Raw genomic sequence first — 18,112 nt, 5'->3', positions numbered from 1 at the left:
ACAATAAACATAAATAAATAATATGACACTCGGTTATTTTAGCAGCCAAACAAAAAATAATGAACTGACCTACCTGAAGAATGTTATTGTCCCAATCCACAGATAATTTGGTTGTGTGCAGAAACTGTTTATTGTTGGACATACCCAGAGATTGAGTCTAAGAATAACAATAAGAAAACAACAGAGGGAAAAATCGTTCTGACCTCAACTTTGATTGAAATTGACTTTTCGGGGGAAAAATGAAGCCTGATAAGGACAGTCAAGCTGATTTAAATGCAGCACTGGGAAGTATGAGGCTGAAGCACTCCAACAGAAAAAGAAGGGAGGCGGTATGGTAGCGCGTTTTGGGCGCACACAAGCGGGAAACGTTCTGCATCTCTGCAGGTGCATTTATTTTAGCTGTTTATTATGTTGGAATTCCAGGGGTTGTTTTAAGAAAAAACAAGGTTTCCAGGGAACAGCAACAATTGATAACCGTTAAGATAAAATAAAAAAAAAACAACGTAACAAATTTGTATGAATGCATCTTCCAAACCCTAAAACCTCTTTCTTGAATCAAAATCAAATTGTAACAGTACACTAATCGCTGACTAAACACTGGAGAGAGCGCATGACGGACAAAATATCAGCTTACGGTAAAAAAACAAAAAACAAAAAACCTTTCGTTTCGAAAACTACATTTCCCAGAATGCATCAGAATCAAGGCGAGGAGCTGATTGGCGAGCTGGTCTATGCCGTCAATTGTATTTTTGAAAGGAATAGGCTCAACAGTTAATGCTAATAGAAATCAAACGATGTGAACTTTTCAAAACTACTGACCGTTCTGGACTGTCTCCGTTACCAACTAGGATGCTTTTAAGCTGATTTTGAAAATATAAAAGGTTTGCAACAACTCAAAGGCGCACTAAACGAACGTTGAATCAGTGGTAGCCGTTAGCGACCTGTTCGTTTTCCTTTCTATTTAGCCGTTGACCTGCTAATGTCAACACAATACTGGCGACTTAATAAAGGGCCTCAACTTAAATTAAGTTGCAACTGGTTTTGAATTCAACATAGCTTTTTAATGGAGTGAGTCCGAAGTTAGCCACACGTAGCTTCTCTTAGACAAGCACTGACTATTTCAAATAGGTTCAAGTGTGACGTCATGTTTTTATTGTTCGCCTCTTTCAATCGGGAATGTTTTGGAGTTAAGAACCATGCGTGTTTTTAATGTGTCACTGTTACAAGTAAATAATCATACACGCTAATTCGGTTATTGGGGAGATGTCTCCATCTCGTGTTTGATTTGGGAAAATAACACTGCCAGATGTAACGGTAATCATAACAATTATTTATGTTTCTTATCTAGAAGTCCTCAAAATGAACTTCTCCGAGGTCTTCAAGCAGTCCAATCAACTTTGTAAAGTTTCTCCGGATGGGAAATACTTAGTAAGTTGGAATATGTTCAGTGTAATCGCCAATGAATTATTGTTCGTTAAAATGTTTTTTTGCAGGCTACCTGCGTGCAGTACAGGCTGGTCGTGCGGGAGGTGAGCACACTGATGATCCTGAACCTTTACACCTGCCTGGATCTGATCACTCACTTGGAATGGTCACCAGACTCTCAGTTCATCTTGTGTGCGATGTATAAGAGAGGACTAGTACAGGTGAGCTCAATGATCCTGTACTGTTGGTCTATTTAGTTTGAAACTTTACATGAATTTTCTTGTTTCTAGTTTATTTAGTTTTTAACATCAACTGGAAGAAATTTTCATTGGAACGTTATAGTCCTCTGTGAGAAATATGTAGTTATCAGCAAATCAGTTGAACATGATCAAAATTATCATTGATAATTCTTTTCAGTTATTTGGGTTACGAGTGCTTGGTGCACATCTGTTTCTGCCGACTTTCTTGCAAAGGGCAGGGCAAAGAAACAAAAAAAAATCATACAAGAGTGCTCAGCAACCTTTTCTGTACCACAGACCAGTTTATTGTCTGACATTATTTTCACGTTCGGCCTGAGGGCAGCCACAAACATGTTTGTACTTTTTGTAAAACAATAATAACGATAGTTATAACATTTGTAATTGTAGCATTTATAAAAATAATAAATCCACTGTGAATTCATGTGGAACATTCAGATGACCTCGTAACATCGCACCAAAATCATTGTAATTTATTTTCCACATCTCATATTCTAAGGAGGAATCGCAGGGGTGATTGGCCACTCCCAGCCATGTTTTTTCGAATTCGAGAGGAAACATGTATGCCTGAGGGCATGGGGAGAACATACAAACTTCAAAAAAGGACTGTAGCTGGAATTGAACCTGGGACCTCTGAAATGTGAAGCTGACGTGCTAATAGCAACGCAGTCTGAACGCTATTGTAACGATGATCCACATGGCATGTAATTAAAAACACAAACTCACCAAATTAACCATTCCTGTGTAAATCTGTTTAGTGGTCTCTGTGTCTTGTTCTCAACTTACGAATTCATGCATCCTTCAACTTGGTGTCCAAAAGTTTTTCCATAGCTGCAAGTTTGTTTTAGCGCGACGTAGTTGACTACTCTCTGTGCTGATTGGCCTTAAGCGTCAAAGTTTGAATTAATTCATCCTTCACTATCTTCAGCGGGCAGGAATCCTTGTTTCCTAACGTGACAGGTGCTCCGCCCAACAGGTAACCACGATTGCCTGTGCAAATCACACTAATTTTAAATCAAACATACCACCTACAAGCCCTGGTTCAAGTTCAGTCTGAAGCATAGCAATGTTAGCAAACAACAATATGCAAAAAATATTGGAATATATATTTTTTCCTGTGCAGCCCGGTACCAAACTCCCATGGCCCAGTGCTTGCCGACCACTGTAGTATGAGCTCAATGAATACACAAATGCCAAGAAAACCAAGACAATATTTCTCTAATATACTAAACGTTCTCCTGGAAATGTTGTAGTTCATTGTAACGGACCAGCACATATCTTACCTCTGAAGGGGAATCCATCGCCAGTCTTTCATGTCTTCAAGCTCTTTTTAGAACTGACGTAAAGGAGCATACGCTATGTGTAGTCATTGGTAATGCTTATCCTGCTGGTGCCGCTACCTGTCTGCCTCCTCAGGTGTGGTCGTTGGAGGAGCCCGAGTGGCACTGTAAAATCGACGAGGGCTCTATCGGACTGGTGGCTTCTTGCTGGAGTCCAGACGGACGTCACATTCTCAACACTGCCGAGTTCCATGTAAGTGCTAAGTTAGTGCGTGCAAGTTGGCATGCATTCTCGCTCACGCAAGAGTGTTTATGCATATGCTTGTCTGATTTCCACTGTTGCTGGCCCACAAGGAAAGAGGATGCCTTAAAAATAGCCAGACACCAGAGCCTTAAACCCACCTGCTACATGTATTCAGATGCATTTCATTTCTTCCCTCCTGTTCGCATCCTGTCAGACATGAGTCTTATTGCCTCAAGAACATTTATTTACATCCTCTAGGTCTGGTAGAATCAAAATATTGGCTTATTGTCGCCACTGCCTGGATTTGACCTTGGAGGAATACATTACCAGTAGGTCTCAAGGCTGTTTATACTATTGGTTTGACTATTGGTGAGCATTACAATTAAAAAAAAACCCAATACTAATAATAATAATACATTTGATTTAAAAGTGCCTTTCATATATATATATATATATATATATATATATATATATATATATTATGAGTGAGAGATGTGTCTTAAAAATATTTTCACTTGTATTGATCGGATCCACAATAATGTTTGTAATTTACTTAAGATCTAAAAATCCTTTGTCTTGATGAATGCACACGCCAGGTTAAAAATCGCTCATGCAAAACCGTGGTTATTTATGTGGAGCTGAAAAATACATGATATACTCCGGATTTCTTCTTTTAATGATATATTAGAAATTGAAAAATTGGCTTTGAAAGTCCTTAAAAAGGGATTACATTTGGTCATTAAAAAGGTGTACGAACCCTGAGCAGTGCCATCCATAAAACCAGAAATACAAATAGACAATAAATTAAAAAAATGAAAACGAAGTACAGTTAAAAAATAATTGGGAGACCATGTGAAGTTGTTTATAGTTAATTGTCAACTCTGAAACGGTGAGTTCTAAGTCTATTGGAAGATGAACAGTAAGGCAGATTTACGAAAGTAGAATAGAATAGAATATGCCTTTATTGTCATTGTTACAACATTGGATATGATGTGACACCGAAATTGGACGACTCCAGTTCCACATTTACAGTGAGGATAAGGAAACAAAGAGACAAAGGAACAAAGAACTAACTAACTTAAGTCGGGCAAATAGTAAAGTTTAAGATGTATGTTTTTTCGACTGCGAGATTGTACTTAAAAATATACAAATTCCAACTATTCTTTAAAGTCACATGGCAATGCTTGACTGATCTGAGGGCTTCTTGGCCAGTGATTATTGTATGTACTAGATCAGAGGAAACTTTAATTATGGATCCTACTAAGACCAATGTTCCCTCTAATTTTCCACGGGTCTGAGCGTTCACACAAAGTCGGTGAGCAAAGCTTGAAACAACAGTGAGCAACAGCAATCCCAAGTGTGGCAACTAAATCGTTATCAAACATGTCCAAAACTTGACATCACGTTACATTTTGCTGAGTTTCCGGCAATGCAAAATTATTTTTCACTTATGAATGAATTGACTAATGTACGATTGCAAAGGTTGCAGGGCCTACAAACGACATTTGTTTTTACAATTCTTTCACAAGATTTCCATTTCCTTTATTCCTGGTATCTTTTGTCGCATAATACTAACATTTTTGGGGGCTTATTTAGTCGATTGCACGATACAAAACTGTATTCAATTACATTTTTTAGTGAAAGTACAATGTTGGCAACAAGATTCACTTGATATAATTAGAAATAATTTGAATGCAACACAAAGTTTTTTTTCTTTTTCCCTGTTTTTCCTATGTTTTTTTAATTCCTTTAAAAAAGTGTCATTGTGTTTATTTTTTCCGAACTGTTACTTTTTTCTTTTTGTTCTCTATTTACTTTTTTTACTTTGTTTCTTTCTTTTCTTTTTTTCTGGCTTTGTTTCTGAATTTTTCCTTCTTTTTTTCTCAGCTTTTCACTACCCCATTCCTTTAAGTCGTTTTGTGCATAATTCTACATAATATTTGGTCATATAGGGATGAAAGAAGCAAAAACAACCCGAATAGCCGTTTAGGACCCGAAAGAGCCGGTTCCTTTTAGTGAGCCGAGCCGAAAAAGCCGGTTCTCAAAAAACTCTGCTGACTTTACTTAACTTCGTTCTACTTCGACTTCAAAATACCGCATTTACAACACAACGTCAGGGGAAACCTTGTATTATTACCTTCATGCACTGTAACTTTGACTTAATTCGCTTTTTAATTAGCAATTTTGAGCCCTGATTTTTGTGAGCTGGCTGGATTTTCTTGTGCGCAGAAAAGCTCTGGGTAGTGCGCAATTGCGCACACACACAGCTTAGAGGGAATATTTCGCTGGATAGATTTTCTTGTGTGCTGACAATGTGCGGGCAGTGCGCGATTGCGCACGCGCGCAGCTTAGAGGGAACATTGACTAAGACATTTAGCCCAGGGACCGTCAACAGTGAAGAATTCTGTCCAGAGTTGCATCCTCATTGGTGCCCTGACGACCCACGCGGTTAAGGGATCCGTGAACTGTGTGAACTGAGACGTTTATGCGAGCTGCCAACTTAAGTTCAAAAACACTGAAAGAAACTGCCCTTGTATAGGGTAATTTTGCACTAAAGTTTGCCAACCAACAAGGGAGGTGATAAAATCTAAAATATTTATTTCCAAACTTTACCTCCTTACATCTGTTTGGAGTTCATTCCAAATTTGTCACATGTTGTGGAAGTGATGAGAGCTTATACAGGCGTTGCATCCCTCCGCCTGTGTGGCAGACGAAGCTGTGCCTGTCTCTAAGAATCACTTGACAGGGGTCAACACACAACTATGTCTGGAGGGCCAGGGAGTGCAGAGAGTGCATGTGTCTCTAACATGTCGGTTTTTTGTATGTCTGGATCCTAATAGATTAGGAACAAGACAGATTATATTTTACACAGCAACGGAAACAAAACAAGTCACTCTCTCATTTCACGACAGTTTATTTTTCAAGAGATCAATGGCTGCAGCAGAGGACACTCACGGCCTATTGGGCAGCGCGCCATGTGTAGTGTTAAAAACAGAAATTGAAGCAGATACAGAGACCAACCAAAAAGACCAATCTTGTCTTGCCTATTTTGGCTCTAATCCAGGGGGGCTCCGGCATTGGTCGCAGACGACCACGTCGTCATCATAGATTGCTAATGTTGTGGTATTTTAGATAATCTGTCTTTCTCTGAGTGCCGCGTTGTGTTTGTAAGGTTTATAATTGTTTAAAGAGGAGGATTTGTAATCAATAATAAGGAGTGCAATTGGTGGAAGTTTGACAGGTATGAGATCAAGAGACCGTTGCTGATACGTAAGCACTTACTGTTCACTTGGAAATTAAAGGTAGTGTGCGTTTAAATGAATCTACACACACACAAAAAAACAGCACATTTTTTTGGGTGCTTTTAGTAGTATGCTTGCGTAAACCTGATGAGCTGATGGTGGCGGTGAGCGGCCTTAAGCGATCTCTAGTGGTAGCATCTGGGACTGCTCGTGAACTGGATATTTCTTCGTATAGCGAGGAAGATTTCTGTAAAAAAAAAAATTTGTATACCGATATTCTCGTGTTTGAGGTGCTCGTATAATACTACTTTACTTTTCTTTTGAAATGAAGGCTTGATGAATATTGTATTCCCTCAACCAAGAGGACAATGTGTTTATTGACATAAGTTAGTAAATTTCATGCAGGGTTTTGAAGGATTTGCAGGTGTAGCGATGATCACCTACACACATGGTAACACAAACTTAATACTCTGTAAGGCACAGGTGTTAAACAGGCGGCCCGCGGGCCAGATCAGGCCCGCTAAGGGATTGAATCCGGCCCGTGAGACAACACGCAGAGAAGCGCAAGAGAAAAACAAGGTTGAAGTATGTCTACTTGATGTTGCCAAAGTCAGGTTCCTCTCACAAAGACACTGTACTTGTATTTGTTTCTCTCTCTCTCCGCCCCTTTTCTCTTACTCTGTCACTGTCTCTTTCACTCTCTGTGTCTCTATTTTTCTCCCTTTGTTGCTCTTTGTCTCTTTCTCTGTGTCTTTTTAACTTCATTTGCTCTAACTTCCTTTTTTCCTTTTCTCTCTTTTCTCTTTCTCTCTTCCTACCCTTCGCGCTTTCTTTTCTCTTTTCTCTCCTTTTGTCTTTCTATTTCTCTTTGGATTTTTTTCTTCCTCTCCCTTTACTTCCCCCCTCTCTCACGACTTCTCTTTTTATCTCTTTTGTTTATCACGCTCTCTCCCTCTCTCTCTTTTTCTTTCTTTGTCCTGCCCTCTCTCCTTTTCCCTCCCTCTTTCTCTTATTGCATTATCTCTCTTTTTCTTTCTCTTTAATGTACTAGTCCAGCCCCCGACAGAATGTTTGTTCTATCGTGTGGCCCCCGAGTTAAAATGAGTTTGACATCCCTGCTGTAAGGCAATAATGTGACCCAGACTTCCAATGTTCAATGCACAACCATGTAAATCAACACCACAAAAAACAAGTTAAATCATACTCGACTTCAGGAGGAATAGCATGAACACTGCTTCGCTCATCAACACTAACGACTGTGTAAAGCAGGGGTCGGGAACCTATGGCTCGCGAGCCATATATGGCTCTTTCTATGAGTACCTGTGGCTCGGAGACAAATTTGATTGCATGCAAATTTTCTACATCTCGTCCAAAACGTAAGCTATTAATCCTGTTCAAAGACTCACAAAGCCAAACCAAAGCTGACAATATTGTTGTGCTTGGCAGTATATATAGGGCACGTTTTTCACTACAATTTACAGTCAAGGTGTTGCACAAAAAAACAAAAAAAAAAAAAAAAAAACTCGTTCTGGCTGTACATCGCTAAAGAATCCGTTATATAAAACCTCACTATATTATCTGTCTTCAGTGTTCAGATACCTTATGATGAATCCACAGAACACACTGTAAATACGCCAAAACACCGGAAGAGAATTTAAAGTTTTTTGATTGGGTGAGTGGGAGGGATGGGTGGAGCTATGCAAAAAGTGCAAGCACTCCCTCCCATCTCTCGCCCTACGCCGTCTGCGCCATAGATAAGCACATCAGGCTCCCTGTTTGCAGAATGTTGTGACGTTTTTACAAAATAACTGCTTACATCTGGTTTTGAAACCAATATGTGTGGAAAAAAAGGGTCAAAATGAGTTTAACCGATCTTGAGTAATTGCAAGAAAGACACAAGTTTAAAGTGGTATGTTTGTTGATTTTGGGACACGGGCTCTGGCATTATTCTCTTTTCATAATTTTTATCAAATCATCAAAAATAGATGTGCTGAAGACTAAGCTTTTGTCTGGGGCGCGGGTTTAGCAATTTAGTAAATTTGTCTCATAATATATGGTGTGGCTCTTTCCCAAAATAAAATTAATATATTTTGCTTTTATGGCTCTTTGAGTCAAAAAGGTTCCCGACCCCTGGTGTAAAGAGTCCCCCTATTCAGACCTCCTGGCATGCGCATCAAAGACTTTTCCTGGTTTGCCAAAACCATAGCGGTGGTAGGGAAGGCCCAGCTCTGGCTCAGCTCTGGCTCCATTTCCTGAGAGTGCTAAGAAAATAAACCTGGAACTGAAGCTGCTGGTGTCCTTCAGCGGAGAGCATACAAAATCAAGTTGTTGCATGCAAGCAGACAAGAGAACCTTACAGAGTCATCAACACAGCCCAGAAAATCATCAGGGGCTCTCTGCCCAGTCTGGTAAACATTGCCTGCTCGCGCAACTGCAGCAGAGCCTACAACATTATTAAGGACTCCTCTAACCCAGGCAACCACCACTTTGACCTGCTTGAAACAAGCACGAAAAACTGAAAATATCTTACAAATGTATAGAAAATCTATATTCATGTTTTAATTTTGCTTAATGTTGCTGCTAATGGCACATTTTTTCTGTTGCGCTTACAATTTGGGCCAGTCTGCAACCACTACCTTATAAATGTTGCCTACTTATATTCCTTTATATATTTTTTCCTTTAAAGTTTTTTTTTCTGATGTTTATACTGGAGTGACACGTTTAATTCTGTTGTAAACAATATACACTACGTTGTTTAATCAATGATTCTTTTCTAACCTCCATCTGCCAAAAACATCACTTACCAGCATCTGGGACAAAATTAACTCAGTACAAGGCATTGTTTTATTGCTGAAGTTGGCCGTTCTCACAACTACCTTGACAACGGGCCGTTTGAACTTACCTTCACCCCAAAGCAACATTTCATTAAGGCTGTGCCAGACGGGTGTTCGTGTCAGGCTTGAGTTTCGGCTTCACTCATAAACAGTCTGCTATAATAACTTGTTTAAGGACAGCTGCCTGCGGTGTGAATCGTGCCTCCGTATGCATTTGTCTGTCTGACTATGTGACAATAAAATGGCCTAGCCACGTGTGTCTCTTTTACCTGGGTATCGTATCGTTTATAGTTACGAGCACAAGTTGGCACACTCTAAAGATATTGTGAATTATGAATATCGTTTGTAAATAATAAAGCCACCATTAAGTGATTTGTAGGTTTGCATTTCGAATATTTTGGGAAAGTTGTAATTACGGACTAGCATTCTTGGTGTGAAAACTGGAGCCATGCTAGAGTCTAACGGTGCAGATGATGCTGCACTGTGCGCTGTGTGCATAGCTCCACCCACCCCTACGGCTCACCCAACCTGTGTGCTTGGCTGGCGTTTTTGTCTATTAAGTTTTTCTTTGGATTTTCATGATAAAGTGTCCCAACATCCATCCATCCATCCATTATCTGCATCGCTCATCCTCAGTATGGCCGTGGGGGTGCTGGAGCCCAACCCAGCTATCTTCGGGCAGTGGGCAGGGGACACCCTGAACTGGTTGCCAGCCAGTCGCAGGGCACACAGGGACAGACAATTTGCTCACTCATTCATACCTATGGACAATTTGGACCAGCCAATTCACCTAAAATGCATGTTTTTGGAATGTGAGGGGAAACCGGAGTGCCCGGAGGAAAACCACACAAGCATGGGCAGAACATGCAAACTCCACACAGGAGGTTCGCTCTCATGATTTCAGAACTGTGCCACACACGTGCTAACCACTGCGCTGCCGTGCTGCCCAGTGTCCCAACAGTGAACCTTAATTGTTCAATAAACTTTTATATAAAGGGTCTTGACTATAAACTTGTGACGAGTATGTTTTTTATATATTGGAGCGAAGCATTTTTATTAGTGTAGCGTCAGCCATACGCACACTAGACTCGACTCCGCGCTTATCAGAATAGAAATGCAATAGAGGCTTGCATGAATAGAATTTTATCTCTGAGCCATAGGTACTCATAAGTAGAACCATTTATTGCTCGTGAGCCATGTGTTCCCGACCCCTGGTCTAACTAACCAGCTCGGTAGCCTAGATGGTAGGGCGCCCGCTCCGAGACTGGGAGGTCGCTGGTTCAAGCCTCGGCCGAGTCATACCTAAGACTTACAACATTGGTACTCATTGCCTCCCTGCTTGGCACTCGGCATTAAGGGTTGGAATTGGGGGCTTATGTCACCTAATGACTCCCAACACAGCAGTTGGGTCTAAAATGGCGGCGCCCTGTTTGGCTCGTTACAGTTTAACTGTACGGATCAGGTGTATCGACATTTCGTTCTGTGTGCATGGTTACAAAGAATGACAATAAAAGTAAATTCTATTCTAATTCTATTCTAACTTGTCAACAATATAGTCGGACTAAATTGCTGACACGAGCTTGATGGCAATGGTTCATCCATACCTTGTGTAATGTTGGATGAAAAAGACCCAAGTTCCTTGATAGAATCATGAGGGTTGTAACCGGAGAAATGGGTTAAATCAGTTTGAGATGTGGCATGCCTAAAGTCTAGTACTTAACTGAAAGATTGATGTAATTTTTTCTGACATATATTCCAATCATTTTGTATGGCATAGAATGAAGGTTTTTTTTTGCGCAATATTGGCACTTGTCGCTGTGAAGGGCTGGTCAGTAAGTGTGTACTGAACTGCACAGCTGGATGTCCTCAGCAAAGCCGGTGGACATTACAGGCCACTTAGGTGACAGACACAGACTCAGTTCAAATGTCCGCAACAAATGTTGTGATGAAAGATCTTGACTAAATGCAAAATGCATGACTCGTTTTGTTTGTTTAGATATAGACTGTATTGAGACCTGGCTTATTTGTTCTTTGCCCTGTAATGTTTGAAGGGTTTTACTGATGTTACTATAGCAACTTTTGGTTGAACTTTTTTTGTCTAGAAATGATGTAAAATTGCAGCATCAATGAAGAAATGACTTTTTTGGGATTAAAAAGGTTTTCTTTTTCACCCTGACAGCTGAGAATCACAGTGTGGTCCCTCTGCACCAAAGCGGTGTCTTACATCAAGAATCCCAAAGCTTGCTACAAGGGTATGAGAAACATTTTGTTACAATACATTGCTTGGGATGTTTGCGTGTGTATGTGTTACTTCGAGCACCCAAGGACTGGGTTAGTAATACGTTCATGAATCACATGGCATCTTTACTTTGCAGACAATCCTAAAACTAGGTATGAAAAGTGTACGGCTTTCTGCAGGCAGCTGTGCCGCTTTTGGTATATGGGACATGCTTTTCATAACAGGCCTGTCAGCAGCCTATACGGTAAAATGATGATCCCTGTTTGTGCCCACGCATGGCCCACGTGCTCCCTCGGCTGCCATAAATAATATGTCCACTCTAAACTGTCCCAATATGTGATGAAATTATTATGAAGCAGAACTGTAAAGTGACTTAAACAATTATTTGGATTAGTATTTCCTCTTATTTTCTTGTATTGTGTCATTTTCTTTTACCCTCAGGTATGGATTTCAGCAGGGATGGCTGTTACATGGCCTTGGCTGAGCGCCGTGATTGCAAAGATTACATTTGTGTATTTGTGTGTGATGACTGGCACTTACTCAGGGTAAGTACACCATAAAGTCTAAAGTTTTATCAAGTAATTCTTGGTGCCAACACAAATTGATTAACACTTTATCAACATGGGTTTGTATTTTACTATAAATCTTAGCATCTAAGTTGTAATTTTTTTGTAGTACTTCATGCTACTTAAATTCTTTAAATGATAAGCTTAAGTAGTGATGATTATTGTTTTCCAGCATTTTGAGGCTGAGACGCAGGACCTTGAAGGTTTAGAGTGGTCTCCTAATGGCTGTGTGCTGGCTGTTTGGGAAAACTGTCTGGAGGTGAGGTTCTCAATGCTACCTACATGGGAGCTACGTCGCTAAATTTGCCCTCATAAAAAATGGTTTTAGATTCCTGTTTTTTTTCTTTTTAGACACCAAGTCATAACTAGATGTAAACAATATAATATTTTTCTAAACACAAACATGCCCTTCTGCCAGCAATCCAAAGGAGGCCTAAGGAGCTGTTGCCTCATCTTTGAAAATTACAAACTCGTGACACAGTTTTAACCGTGAGAACAAGCACTCAATTATTAAGATGTTATGCAAAACCAAAAAAATCACGCATTTACATGACATCCTAGTAAAACTTTGTTCGAACTGTTAAAAGCAAGCTGACTTTTTCACCCAAAATGCCAATATTGCTCTTTTGATGCCCGCATAAACACGAGAAATTGCTTTTAGATCCTACAAGTTAGCTATGTATTACATTGAGTGGGTGGTAGGATCCCCTAACCTCTAGGGTCATAAGGGCACCATTTTTTGTGGTGTGTCATGGGCAAGCACAGCCTGTTCCTGTCCATACCTATCCAGGCCAACAAATGTTTCCACTCATCTTAACTAAATAAATGATCTTGAATGCCACCAGTACAATATTTTCTGAGTCGACTGGCCTGAACACAAATACTGCTTGGCATACATTTTACGATAGACGGGCTACCTCCCATTTTCATGTGAAAACAGAACATAAGTGTCTAATTTCTCGAGAAAAAGAAATGTAAATGTTAATGGAGCTTTTACTTGCTGCCGCCAATTCCTGGCTTGTGTCATTATTGCAGCCTTTAGTCACCTTATTTATGGGCATTTCTTAGATTAGCTCGAATAAATAAATAAATGTATATATATTTATGATTTTGTTCCTTTATTCTTGGAGTTTCGGTTTATGTTTGGAACCCTTTGAAAGCAGGCCTTTCATCACTTTCAAGTCAAGTCATGTTTATTTGTATAGCCCTTAATCACAACAAGTCTCAAGGGGCTGTACAGACTACAGTGGGTAGTCGGCGGAGGTCACTCCCGGGCCGCGCGACGGAGCGAGTTCGGCGGACGCGGCGTCACCCTAATAAGGATAAGCGGTGCAGATAATGAGATGAGATGAGATTTTTTTTTTTTTTTTTTTTTTTGAAGGTGCGCCGCTACTTTGCGGATTTTCACTTATCGCGGGTGGTTTTGGTCCCCATTAACCGCGATAACCGAGGTCTTACTGCATTACACCATCTTCTGCTCTAAAACCAACACTTTTCTGTTAACCCAGAACAATTGATGAGGCATCCAATGCAATAGACTCTTTAAACCATAGGGTATACACTGACAAAAATAAATAAAAAAAACAACATGTGGGGACGAGCAAGACGTCCCTCTCCAGCACTCCCCGAGCCCTCATTCTTCGAACCTATGTGTTCCACCCCAAACAGCTCCGCTAAAGGTGGGATAAAAGCTGACAGGCAGAGTGGAAAATAAAATCTCTTTGAGCTGGGTCAGGCATTGGGGTTTTGGGGTTTTTAAGGGTTATTGATCTATCTTCGTTATTCATTATCCATTATCCGTTATCGGTCAGTTCATAATACGCTACAAAGCCTAGGAGCCGGGACACTTACTCTCAGCCAAAAGGCCAAGCTAAGGTCCTAGCCCTAAAGCCTTGCTGCGATCATTGCGAATGCACCGTTACCGGAGGTACTGCAATACCGGGCCGATGCGTGGAGTGGACAGAGCAAGCTCATATTCCATCTCCGAAATGCAAAAATCAAAGATAGTGACTTCATAGAAAGTACACAAAAGGCCAAGCTAAGGACTTAGCATCAAGGCCAAAGGCCAAGCTAAGGACCTAGCATCAAGGCCAAGTTAAGGTCCTGGCGTTAAGGCATTGGTAAGAAATGTTAATATATGAAACATATTTAACTTTCTAATTTTCAAGGACACCTCAAACGACGCACTAAACTATGTCTAAAGTACTCCCCTTACCAACGTTGTCAGAAGCACACAACTTGACATGCACATTCTCATTGCAGTACAAAGTGTTGCTGTATTCTCTGGATGGGCGGTTACTGTCTACTTACAGCGCATATGAGTGGTCACTGGGTGTCAAGTGTGTGGCTTGGAGCCCCAGCAGTCAATTCCTGGCCATCGGCAGCTATGATGAAAAAGTATGGACACCTATTTAGAAAACTAAACCTTAGAAGTGATCCTTGTAAATAAGCATCATCTGTTAGTACCTGTTAGAAATAAGAAAACATTTATCAACAATTTACAGGTACGTATCTTAAACCACATCACATGGAAGAAAATGGCACAGTTTGAACATCCGGCAACCATCACCACCACCAAAGCTGCGAGTATTTTCTTCCGTCATTGTTATAACATGAGATCTCAAAGCTCACTCGAAGGTATTTTTGTCAGTAGGTTGTGTATAGGGAAGTAGAGAAAAGATCATTGGCTGGCATCGACGAAAACGCTCTACACAACATAACATTGGATTTAACTGTCTCGGGCAGGCAAAGCAAATGTACGAAAGTAAGACTTTGGACTCATTTTCTGACAACAACTCTGAGGTCAAGTACTTTTCTTTTCGCCTCCAGATGAGATCCACACAGCTCCTGTTCAAATACCAGTTATGAGACCAGACCCGGAAAGAGCAAACCCCAAAATTGGTGTGTCTACATTGGCCTTCAGCTCAGACAGTCACTACTTGGCCACCAAGAATGGTCAGGCATCACTTTTCGCTCGGTGATCACTGGCACTAAACATTTTGTGGCCTTCGCGAACACGATGAAGAAACTTGCAGATTTGCACTTTTGTCGTAGATAACATGGCCAGTGTCATCTGGGTGTGGGACATGCAGAAAATGAGCCTGAAAGCTGTTCTTGAGCAAATGTCTTCTGTGCGCTGCTACCAATGGGACCCGAGACGCCCGCGCTTGGCAATATGCACCGGCACCGCTAACGTTTATCTGTGGACCCCGACAGGATGCGTCTCAGTTCCAGTCCCCAGTGACGGTAACTAAATTCAGGATTAATGGTGTGAGATTTTAAGAAAAACCGCACACGCTTGATTGAATTGAACAAGATTTCGTTTTTAAATTCTAAAATAGATTAATAATCAATCAAATATTGTTAAAACTTTTCTCATTTTATTTTTAAAGAAAAGCATCACAGTGTAATTGTCAAACAAATAGATTCCCTCAGATGAGACTCCGGGTTTGTACACTTTTTTCATGGCCTGATTTAAGCACTTCAGAAGGACTTTCAAGGTCAGTATTTGAATTGATCCAGTACTATTATAAGAAGAAACCCGGTGTGATTCATGTAATTTGCAGATCCACAAAGCTATCTGCGATTTAGGTATCTTTTTTTTTTATATTGCGTGTGCATTTATTAATACATGATTTTGTGATCTTAAGCAAATCGCTAATATAGTTGTGGATCTGAACAATAAGTGTGTAAATAGTTTGAAGACGAATCCCTCACCGTATAGGTGTTGGGTATAATGACGGTAATATGTAACTTACATTTTCAGTTGCAGGAAGTACTTCCTGTTACAATTTACCATTAGGAAAGGCTGCCTTAATTTTTTGCTTGGCCTATATAAATGTCCATAATTGATGCGTAATCCTTGCACTAATGCACATTTCATAGTGCCCTGTTTAGGTGTAGCATGTACTTGTTATCTTGGGCGCAACCCGTAGGGGGAAATGTTGCTTCATAAGACAATGCCATACAAACTAATGCCAGCTTTTAATCCAGAAGGAAGAACAAATGTAATGGCAAAGCAAAGCCACCAGAGTGCAGTGTTGGCATTATTTTTAATCAGACTCATTGTGAAACATGGCAATAATCTCAAGCATTTAAGCATTTCACCCAAAATTCAAGCTCTTTTCAATCCTTTGAAAACACAACATTCAAATTCAAGCATTTTCAGATGTCAGATGAATTTTTTAGGGCTTTTCAAGTCAACGAAGACCTCTTAAAGCGCTTTATAATGTGCTTCACACTTTCCCTTTTACTCACACTAACTGATAGGAGCATTTTCAAAAATTTCAAGAACTCATACAAACCCTGCCCTCTGTATTGCCGTCTTTTCCAGATGGTTTTGAGGTCCAGTCCCTAATGTGGCACTGCCAAGGAGATTCTCTCATTCTGCTGGGGAAGGAGCAGCTGTGCTTGTGCTACACCAACACTGAGGACACAGAGGATGCGAGACTAGGAAGAACAAAACCGCAATTGACATCCAGCACATTTTTACAATAAAAATGCATCAGGAAAGGTTGGTGGTTAAAGATTCAGCACTTGGCTCCACCAGTTCAGTTTACTTGAAGTATGTCACTTTGATCTTTTGGGGAAACCTGGAGTTTTTGACTAACCATCGCACTAGTTCTCAACACTGTGACAGTGATGGCACCGCCTCTCAGCTCTCTCTTTTTTAATTACGGAAGATTTGTACTTTGTAATGACATTTTGTACATTTTGAATAAAATTGGAGAGATGATTTGGTGAGCAATTCATTTTTGGCTGGGGAAGCTTTTAGGAAAAAAATAAGAACATTCAATGTATTCAAGAAGAACCAAAAGAAAATGCATTTATCTGTCAATAAGTGTGACTGAGTACATTCATATTAAAATTATTTTGATAAAAGGATTAAAAATATTACAAAAGTAAAACACAAAACCCTTAAACTACACTTCAATATCTGGATGGTTTTCTTCCCTTGTTTTATGGAGGTTACAGTGACCCAGGATCATTCTGCAGGTTGTGCTAAAAAGTTAAACATACCACTGGTCAGATTGACCCAGACACCCTGAAACAGTGTTAAATATTTGTCAACTTTAATAATAATGTGGTTTCCTCAAGGTTAAGAATAGCATTCATGAAATGCAAGCTCCCTAACAAGATTTCAACAATATCTAGTGTTTGGACAGCAACTTAAAATGGAAGTAGTGGCAATGTTCCTACCAAAAGCATATTCTATATGGGTCTTCCCATAAATTTGGCATTCTAAGTATTGTGTTCATGGAATATGAATTAACGTTTGTTTTATCCTTGCCCTCATGTTGGTTCCAGATCAGGGGATGGTGTAATAATAGTCTGAAAAAATAGTCTGTGTAATAACTTGTGAAGCCCTTTAAGACTCTGTAATTAAGGGCTATACAAATAAAAATGACTTGACTTATCAATTTTAGCTACAATTCTGTTCAGTTAGGATGACACAATTAATCAATAGAGCAGTCATTATATTGTTGGGCATTTGACTTCTCTTTAAATTATATCGGTTCATCAGCGATGATGGCAGGCATGCATTATTGCAGCCAACCTTCAGTTTTTAAAAACGAATACGGAATGCTGTGTTTTCCGCACTAGAAAACCCACCCACCGAAAATATTTTTTGCCATATTTTTCATACATCAGACGCAGTAGACCTGAGGCACATGCAATTGAAACTTCATTAAGAGCTACCGTGCGCATAACTGTTGAGCTCCCTTATACACTAGCTATTTTATATTAATGCTGATATTGATCAGTCGAAAGGTGTCACTGACAGAGATCACACAGCATTTTATCAAAGGAACCCGAGCAGTTGCAGTGAGAGCACAGTCACTTTACCACTAGCTGTACGGATAACAAACAAAAAGGCATTTGATCTTCTTGCATTAGCACACTATTTGTATAGTGCCAGAAACACTTATTTGCATAGTGTGTTGTAATCTGTTAAATCGTTTTTGAAATTTCTTCACCTGTCAATCAATAACGTTGCAGTTTAAGATGTATACATACGTAAAAG

At 40.0% G+C, this 18,112-nt stretch overlaps 2 protein-coding genes and 1 pseudogene across 2 annotated transcripts in view; 1 reads left to right on the top strand and 2 right to left on the bottom strand.

Moving 5' to 3' along the window:
- The window catches only part of tp73 (tumor protein p73), a 57,419-nt gene extending 57,303 nt beyond the window's left edge, over positions 1–116 (bottom strand). Inside the window, exon 1 of the mRNA XM_088332110.1 lies at positions 74–116. The gene's annotated coding sequence lies outside the window, so the exon portion shown is untranslated. The remainder of the gene's footprint in view (positions 1–73) is intronic.
- A 594-nt stretch (positions 117–710) lies between these two features.
- wrap73 (WD repeat containing, antisense to TP73) lies at positions 711–16,822 on the top strand. The gene is made up of 13 exons (XM_088332111.1): positions 711–881; positions 1,349–1,428; positions 1,494–1,646; positions 3,099–3,215; positions 11,462–11,534; positions 11,963–12,066; positions 12,260–12,346; positions 14,350–14,484; positions 14,592–14,669; positions 14,741–14,843; positions 14,917–15,042; positions 15,142–15,333; positions 16,421–16,822. Exons 2-13 carry the CDS (start codon positions 1,360–1,362, stop codon positions 16,582–16,584), a joined length of 1,401 nt encoding a protein of 466 aa, XP_088188237.1. The 5' UTR covers positions 711–881; positions 1,349–1,359; the 3' UTR covers positions 16,585–16,822.
- On the bottom strand, positions 13,993–14,161 carry LOC148369881 (U2 spliceosomal RNA; annotated as a pseudogene).
- Positions 16,823–18,112: the final 1,290 nt, after the last annotated feature.

This window comes from Urocampus carinirostris, chromosome 3 (assembly GCF_059441175.1).
Source record: "Urocampus carinirostris isolate Australia breed hairy pipefish chromosome 3, RoL_Ucar_1.0, whole genome shotgun sequence".
Classification (NCBI taxonomy): domain Eukaryota; kingdom Metazoa; phylum Chordata; class Actinopteri; order Syngnathiformes; family Syngnathidae; genus Urocampus; species Urocampus carinirostris.
Note: the sequence above shows the minus strand (reverse complement) of the source record. Positions and strands in the feature narration are given on the sequence as shown.